The sequence below is a fragment of the Bactrocera neohumeralis genome, chromosome 2, assembly GCF_024586455.1.
Source record: "Bactrocera neohumeralis isolate Rockhampton chromosome 2, APGP_CSIRO_Bneo_wtdbg2-racon-allhic-juicebox.fasta_v2, whole genome shotgun sequence".
NCBI lineage: Eukaryota > Metazoa > Arthropoda > Insecta > Diptera > Tephritidae > Bactrocera > Bactrocera neohumeralis.
In genome coordinates, this window is record NC_065919.1 from 91,146,363 (window position 1) to 91,155,162 (window position 8,800).

The 8,800-nt window shown below is 38.9% G+C and overlaps 1 protein-coding gene across 1 annotated transcript; it reads right to left on the minus strand.

Moving 5' to 3' along the window:
- Positions 1 to 7: 7 nt before the first annotated feature.
- On the minus strand, positions 8 to 5,168 carry LOC126760623 (probable 2-oxoglutarate dehydrogenase E1 component DHKTD1 homolog, mitochondrial). The gene is made up of 13 exons (XM_050476403.1): positions 4,957 to 5,168; positions 3,936 to 4,059; positions 3,594 to 3,780; positions 3,231 to 3,474; positions 2,972 to 3,133; positions 2,803 to 2,876; positions 2,243 to 2,736; positions 1,903 to 2,170; positions 1,424 to 1,841; positions 1,011 to 1,334; positions 675 to 863; positions 518 to 603; positions 8 to 434 (listed from the first exon to the last, which is right to left on the minus strand). The coding sequence occupies exons 1-13, from the start codon at positions 5,081 to 5,083 to the stop codon at positions 333 to 335; spliced, it is 2,799 nt and encodes a 932-aa protein (XP_050332360.1). The 5' UTR covers positions 5,084 to 5,168; the 3' UTR covers positions 8 to 332.
- Positions 5,169 to 8,800: the final 3,632 nt, after the last annotated feature.

Sequence of the window (8,800 nt, forward strand, 5' to 3'; positions counted from 1 at the left end):
TGCTCACTCAATTTTATTCACCTTTATTTTCGTAATAAAGTGAACCGGAAGTTCAAATATACAAATGTGAGTCAAGTAGCTTACAGAAAAATAATTCCTCTCATCTCCCTGACTGAATTAAATATCTTTTGTTTGATTTTAGGTATTACAAGGCACTGTTAGTTGAGCCAAAAGTTGTGAGAATATAAAATAGAACGATATAAGTAGAGTAGTTTTAAAGTAAAAGAAGTCTATATTAAATGATAAGAATTTTGTCTTTAAATGCAATAATCGATTTCAGTTATCAGACATTGCCATCTGAAAACCCTGGCAGTGTGATACATACATAGAGGCTAGTTAAAGGAGCTCGTCACAATTTCTTCCATCTCTCGCTTATGCACTTTGCCAATGCCAGTTGCCGTGGTAGCTGCTTCAGACCGGCCAACGTATTTTAGCTGGAAAGAAGTTAACCAGTAATTGTAGTTAGAAAATCGTTATGACGAATTCGTGTATCTCGCGAAAATGTGCGTGTTTGTACCTGTTTGCCGATCAAATACTCAAAACGTGGGCGTACAAAACTCCAAGCGCCCATATTGCGGTGTTCTTCCTGACTCCAAACAAACGCTGTACATATGAAAATAGAACATAGGAAGTAATTGAGTGAAAATGTCGCTGTTTGTTGGGAGTTTACATACTCGTGGCCTGTGCGTATTTAGCTATCTCTTGTTGTAGTTCATAGGCTGGAAAGGGGCATAATGACTCGAGCCGTATGAGGGCGGTATCGGTGATTCCTCTCTTTTGGCGCTCCTCATCTAGCACAAAGAAATGTTTGCCCGAACAGACTATGACTTTACGAATTTGGTCGGCAACAACAGTTGGGTCACCTGAGGAATACAATTCAAATGCGAATATGTAGTGCTACATTGTTCTCTAATGAATTATCTGAACTCCACCCAAAGTAATATTTATTTATTATCGCCTAGTATATTGTTAATTAAGTTTTCTAAGTTCCGCAAGCAAGAATAACTCACCCAGCACATTGTGGAAGTGTGTGCCCGGCTGGAAGTCAATATATGTTGATGTGGCAGCCGGATGACGTAACATTATTTTCGGGGCGACCACAACGAGAGGTTTGCGGAAATTGCGCAGCAATTGGCGGCGTAACAGATGGAAATACTGAGCCGAAGTGGTGGGATTAACAACGTTCACATTTACATTGTCACCATCGGGTGCGGTTTCTTTGGAGTCACACAGCTGCAGAAAGCGTTCAATGCGACAGGAACTATGCTCGGATGCGGCGCCATCGTAGCCATGTGGCAGCAACATCACCAAGCCATTTGAGTCCATCCACTTGGCTGTAAAGTTACAACGTGCATAACAAGAACTGTTAGTGAGCCGCCGCAGTGTTAGGCATACATTTATTATGCAGTCAATGTAAACTTACTCTCCCCTGTTATTATATAATTGTCGATCATTATTTGTGCGCCGTTCGCGAAATCGCCGAATTGAGCTTCCCAAATAATTAACTTTTGCGGATCGTCTATGGCCATTCCGTACTCATAGCCTAACACCGCCTCCTCGGAAAGTATGCTGTGTGCAATTTCTAGTTTGCCGCCGTTACCACCTTTCAGGCTATTCAATGGTATAAACATTTCATTGGTCTTTTGATCGACCAGCATGACATGGCGATGAGAGAAGGTTCCACGTCCAACATCTTCCCCGCTAATGCGTACATGATGGCCTTGATACATAAGGCTGCCGATCGCCAGGGCTTCCGCTGTGGACCAATCGATTTTTTCGCCGCTATCCAATTTCTTTCGTCGGCCCTCAATATGGGTTTTCAACAGATGCGGATGAACGTTCTTAAACATGACGTTGCACTTTTAGTTTAGTCAACTTTAATTATTTTAATAAGGAACTTACGAAATCTTTTGGGTGAGAAACACTCTGATGGCCAATATAGTTAAGTAGTTGATAGTCAAGACCCGTGTCCCAGATGGTGAGTTTATCTGTTGCACTTGTTAAACCAGTCCATTGTTTCTTAAAGTAATTTGCCTCGGGCTTATAACTTTCTGATATAGCCAATTCGGAATCTAAATAATTCCAGTAATCAGAACGCATCGATTTGGCCTGTTCAGAGTTGAGCACTCCATCCTCTATTAATTTTTCCACATACAAATCAGGTACGGATCTATGATATGAAACGGAATAGTGCTTAGTAGAATTATTGTGTTAACATTTTGAGTACTTTTAACAAACCGACTTGCGATTGTGAATGATCTGGTAAACTTGTGGATTCGTAAAGGTTGGATCGTCCATTTCATTATGTCCCCAACGACGAAAGCAATTCATATCAATGAATATATCTTTGCGGAATTCCCTTTGATATTCCATTGCCAATTGTGTAACCAAAGCGACCATTTCGGGATTGTCACCATTCACATGTAAAACGGGAGCTTGAATGGTTTTGGCCAAATCCGAAGCGTAGTCGGTGGATCGACCTCGGTCGCCGGGTGTTGTAAAGCCAATCTGATTGTTCACAATCAAATGTATGCTGCCACCCACCTCAAAGTGTGGCACATAGGCCATATTCAGACATTCCTGATTAACACCTTGACCAGCAAATGCGGCATCACCATGAATGAGGACATTGAGTACTGTAGTACCAAAGGGTTTTGTATGATCATCACTGAATGCACCATCACGAATATTTTGTTGTTTGGAGCGGGTTTTGCCCATAGCCACAGGGTTTGCTGCCTAATGGGGAGGTGAGAGAGAAAAATTTAAAAGTTTCGAGGATAAAATTAGGGGATTTCCACTCACTTCCAAATGCGATGGGTTTCTTATTACACTCATATGTATCTTCTTGCCTTCCACCTCCAGGTCTTCGGAAGTATCTAGGTATGAAAACAACAAGTACAACAACAGGTTTAGCGTTAAAATAATTTTAGGATTTGAGTAATTCAAAACGGTATCTCAAAAGACGACGTACGGAAATGACTTAAAGTATCAGACATAGCCGGTGCATCATCCGGAAACTCCGACTCGCCACTGAGCTTGTGGAAAATTTTTGCTGGTCGCATATTCAACATCGTCGTTTGGAGAGGCATACGTCCACGATGCGGCATTGCCACAACAATATCCCCAATGTCAGCTAATAGTAAAAACAAAGGTGAGTAAAGTGTGTAGAGAAAGGTCAGAACATATTTGAGGCGTTGGAAACACATTTGCTCTAATTTTAACATACATACCTTGTGCAGCGCTACGCAATAATTGCCAATAGAAGGCCAGTAGACTTTCGGCACCTTCTCCACCATAACGTTTAACACTTGCAAATCGAATCGCCATAAAATTATCCCACGTTTGCGATTTAACCAGCAGTTCGGCAATCTGACGACGCGCATCCTCTGAGAAACTGAAACTCGGCTGCTGCTGCTGATATCCTAAAGCGAGCTCTTCAAAATGCCGCGATAGCCATTCGCGCTCCTCCAGGTTCTATTACAATTACCATAAATTAGCAAGGGTTGTCAAAATATGTGTAAATGGTCGAGTAGAGTTTTGAATAGGCAACTAATAGATACGTTTATATGCGAGTATCAGCCGCAAAATATTACCTCAATGTAGTCGAATTCCGCACTGAGCGATGTGCCACAGTAAATGTTCTTCAACAACGTTGCCAATTCTATTACGGTTGCTGGGTTCCCTGTGACCATTTGCGGTAAATTTATTAAACCTTGCGACTGTACGGAGTTATCTAGAGCAAGCCCATAGAACTCAGGGTTCAGTTCATCGATGGTGGTGCTATGGATGTGATGTAATATACATATATATAAATGTTTATGTTCCAAGTTAATGAAGAATGTCATGTCAAATGAGGATTATATGGATGTATATGTCTCTGTACCTATATAAAGGATATGAGAGAGTGTGTATGTTCGGGTACTTATGATAACAACCTCTGCTGGTCTCTGATGCTGATAGGGTTGATAGCTGCCAGTTTGTGGCCATGCTGGCGATAGGCCTCGATCCAACGATAAACATTGCCTTGGGCATTCCTCGACTGCAGCACTTCGTCAGACACTATCGATGGAAAATATTACACCATATGTAATCAAATTTTAAATTATTATGTTGGTTTCAAATTGTTAGGAAAGAATTAAGTTATATTTAAATTTTTGTTAATTATGTTCCCAATCCCAACTTACTCTTCTCCAAACATCTTACTGTTTTTACTTTTGACTACATTCAAGTCTATCAGAAATCCGTGTCCGCTATCAATGTGAGACTAAAATATTCAACAAAAATCTCTCTACGGCTTTCGGATAGGTTATATTAGTAGGAACTGAGTTATGTACTTTTTCCTAATAGTTTGCTGTATACACATCTGTCTTGAATGGCTTCAAAAGAGCGTAAAGGAAATTGTCTGATCTATATTAAATATTAAATTTTTATATATTTTACTGTCTAATTTTGGAAAATGCTGAGTTTAGTTTTGAGAGTATATGCAGCGTTCTTAATTTAAGAGAAGAGAAAAGGGGGCGCTGGATAATCTTATCAAACTTAAAAGAATATTAAAGAGAACTCTCACATAAATTGTGTTTTCGAGTTTGATAAGCAAATAAATACAAAACAACAAAAATGCGTGGGGTCTTGATACCATAACAAAATATATACTGGCTTTTACAGATTCTTTGGTTTCGCGTTTGAGCAAAAAAGGAACTTCAACTGTTTGTGCACAAAACATAGAATTATATATGTTTATCTGCTGAACCACATCTATTAATACACAGCGAGATTAGCAACTGGAGGCTTATCAATCATGTAGAGATTTTATCACTAGAAGAATTATAACCGCATGAGCTGATTACTTGCGCAGAATAAAAGAATAGGAACTACGTATATTGTGTCGAATTTATAAAAAATATTTAACGCATTTTCTTGTTTGATCATTTTAGCTATTGTTTGGCTTGTAATTACCTCGAAAGACGCGCTTTGGCAGCGGCCTGTAACCATAGACACCCTTCTCACTTTGGTAGCCTCTGCGATGTACCTGCTGAAGGAGGAACGTTTGGGTATGGCGCGCAGCTGTAATTTGACGCAACATTTTCACTTTACTATGATTTAATATCAATTTTACTTTTTAACAAATGTTGAAAATACTAATACACATATTTCACGAGCAATCTCCAGCGCAGACGATTCAATACTGATATGAGATGCGTTTCTACTATTTAGTAAAGCGTCTCCATTATCAGCAAACTATTTTCTTTTCTCATTGAATGCTTCAAAGTTCTCAGTGTGAAATGAGCGTGAGCCAGAGAACATAAAGGCATATGTTTTATGTTCTCTGGTTGAGCACCGTCCGTCACTGAGTATAAGAGATTGTTCAAATAGTTTTGAGATCAACAAGTTCTCTTGAGCATTATTATTTTCTTAATCAACTGCTTAATAAAATAAATAATTTTCACAGTTTTGAGAGTTAGATGTTGGAAACCACTCAGAAAATGTTCAGGGAAGGCACAATCCTAACTCTAAGAAAATGTCTCCGGAATTTTTTGGAAGCGAATAAACTTTGTATTCTCAGCGATCCAATCTTTCGTTTAGTTGGGTTCAGGGCGCACATAAAGCTCAATCGAATCAAACAGTTCGTTAACTAAACGAAGAAGAAAAAATGTTAACTTCGGTTGCCCGGAAGCTATATATAAAAACTGTCGAGATAAGAACTTTATTTCGATCGGTCAGTTTGTACAGCAGCTATATGTTATAATGGTCTAAAAAATAATTTGGGGTTTGTAGCGCTACTTTGGACAAAAATTCAATCGAACACCCAGGGTTAATGTGAACAATTTGTTGCGTGGTGGAATTCATTTCAGACTGGTCCTACGCAGGTTGAATGATTGGAATCACTAATTTTCTAATGTACTCTAAGGCAGCTCTCCGTACTCAAATGTCTTAAGGAGTACTCTTGGGATCAGTTCTTTAATAGTTGAAAGTAATTACAACAACAAAGATTTTTTTGAGTACCTCGCAGAGATTATTCGAAGTTACACAGTATTTGTGAACGAAACGCGCTTAGAAAACAAACCGTAATAACTTTTTTTCTGTGTGAGTAATCGACTTACTATTTTTTTATTTGCCAGATTATTATTTAAATTTGGGATACCGAAAAGAGGGATTGGATAGGGCAGTGGTACCATGCTTTGCAGTCCTCATTTTCGTCCAAAGAGAAATCAGACGTGATTTTGGCGGCACTCTCCCGAGTAGATGTACCATTATGAGGTTGTTAAACCGAATCTGAAGGTATCGCAAGAAGACCGTACTATCGAGATCTGCATGATCATCATACATCATCATGAATCAAATCCCGAAATAATCCACGAAACGGATCTTCACCCAGAACGAGTCACTGAGTGGGCCATAGTTCTTTGCAGAAATCGGTGTAACAGTAACTGGCAGTGGGCGCCGCATCTGCACACATAGCCAGAATGGGTATTGCGAGGCTTGAGCAAAAATTTGAATTAATATCAACCCCATTTTTCGCTGGCACCCCATGTCACCTGACCTGACTGCAATAGATTTTTTATGGGGTTATGTCAAGCAAGAGGTGTACAAAACAAATCCTAGAAATCTGGCTGAATTGGGTCATTTCATTAAATTGATAATTGGACAATCTCGACTTCAACCTTTCAGGCCGCAATTAATAATTTGCTGATTCGGTGTCGGATATGCATGTCGGAGGTCATCTATTTTATGTATATATGTATGTATGTAAATAAAAATGAATCGTCAAAATGTACATATGTACGCTCATAATTCAATAACGCCTGGACCAATTTGGCCAATTCTTTTTCTTAAATGTTCGTTGAAGTTCAAAGATGGTTTTTACGGCGAGAAAAATTCGAATAATTTCTGGAAACCCCCTAAAAACAGCCCTTTTCTTTTCCCCATGTATGTATGTACATATACAATAAAAATGAATGTTTGTTTGTTAGTGACACTAAGAGAACGGTTGAACCAATCTTGAAATTGAAAGGTTGTTTGTTGTGGATCGGGACAGGTTTAGAAACAGAATACCTTATACTTTTAATGAGGAGAAGTCGGATAATTGGACAATTCCAAAAAGTAACATTTTCCATACACATTTTTTTCAATTTTTGTTTGTTTTGTTTTTCAATATTTTGATTCGTAAATTATTTGAATTGTTCAATTTTGATCGCTTGCTTTTTTATTCCGGCTATCCAAACGAAAAATTATTTAAAATTATTCAGTGAAAACTTTATGTGTGTTTCACACAATGTGGTCAATTGCATATTGAAATTTGTTACGAAGCCACGAAGAGCTGATATCGGTCGGCGTTCTTTTTGCCATCAACGTATGGCAGCCCAAGAAAAGGCAAGAAGTACTCCCAAAATGAGATGACATACGTGCGGAAGTATGGATCGCGGTCTTATTAAACAATAGCTGCGATGTTTGATGGTCTTTATCTTGAAGCAACCTACGGTATATATGGTGCTGTTAGATGCTGAATGTATTCTGTTGAGTAGCAAAAAAGATGTTTGCCGCAGATCAAATTGATGAAATCATTTCAGCGGAAATTCCTGATTCAGAGATAGATCCAGAATTATACGAAGTGGTGAAAACCAATATGATTCATGCACCTTGCAAACCTTACAATCCCACTTTGGTTTGTATGTTTGACAATAAATGCACGAAACACTACTCATGTGCTTTTCTTTCGGAAACGGGAATGGGAAATGATGGATATTAACTGTATCGGCGTCACTCACCAGACGACAATGGCAGAACATTTAGTATTTAGAGGCGTGAATATCGACGTTAACAACACATCGAAATTGACAACACATGGATCGTACCATATTCGCCACTTTTGTCTAATTCACATTCAAAACTCATGTCAATGTTGAATATTGTAATTTGGTGAAATCGATCAAATACGTTTGCAAGTACGTCACCGAAGAAAGCAACATAACGGTTATTGGCCTTGAACGATATGAGATCAGCAGTATCGAATGGGTGTGAACTGCAATAAAGCGCTTTGTAGGATATTTACTTCTGCAATTCATGAAAGTTTCCGACTGTTGTGCGTCTCGCGGTTCAACTTCATTTAAGTCATTGCGTATTGTGAATTGTACAGTGTGTGCAACTTTTTGAGAAGCATGCCAGCAGTTGCATTTGCTGGAATATGATAATCACTGGAAACAGACGAAGGACAATGCGATAGTTACTTCGCATGCCACTGAAGTTCGCATACTTTTCGCGAAGATCATTTCGACATATCCGCCTTCAAATTCGCGTTAATTATGGGATACGAAAAAATGACATTGCCGATGACATTTTACATTGTATTCGCTTAGAATTGGAAATGGGCAAATTTCGGTTGATACTTCCAGTGGTTTGATATCAATTTCACCTCCCTTTTGTCAATTCACTTCAACGGAAGATGAATTCATCACGAATGTTTATCTGAACATTGGTCAAATTATCGTAACTGCAATTGCTAGAGTGCACGCGCAATTTTAGCTGCCAAAAATACCGATGTTAATGACTTAAACTGGAAGATTCAAAGTCAAATTCTGGGAGGTTTGCGCTCATATAAATCGATCGATCGTCTTGACAAGGAAGGCGAAACCGTAAATTATCCAGTGGAATTTCCAAATTGCGTCTCACAGTTGGATCTGTCATTATTACGTTTCACAATCTTCATGCGCCGAAACTGTGTAATGGAACCCGACTGATTATCGAATACAAGGGACAGCCATTTCAGTTCAAACGTATTCAATTTCCAGGGAAAATTGCCTTT

Excerpts from the sequence above, each read along its gene's own strand:
- LOC126760623 (XM_050476403.1), bottom strand. The coding sequence starts at position 5,083 with ATGTTGCGTCAAATTACAGCTGCGCGCCATACCCAAACGTTCCTCCTT. Across the intron at positions 1,842-1,902 it reads TTTCTCACCCAAAAGATTTC|AACGTTCATCCGCATCTGTT; the intron begins GTAAGTTCCTTA and ends GTCATGTTTAAG. Across the intron at positions 1,335-1,423 it reads TTATATAATAACAGGGGAGA|CCAAGTGGATGGACTCAAAT; the intron begins GTAAGTTTACAT and ends GTAACTTTACAG.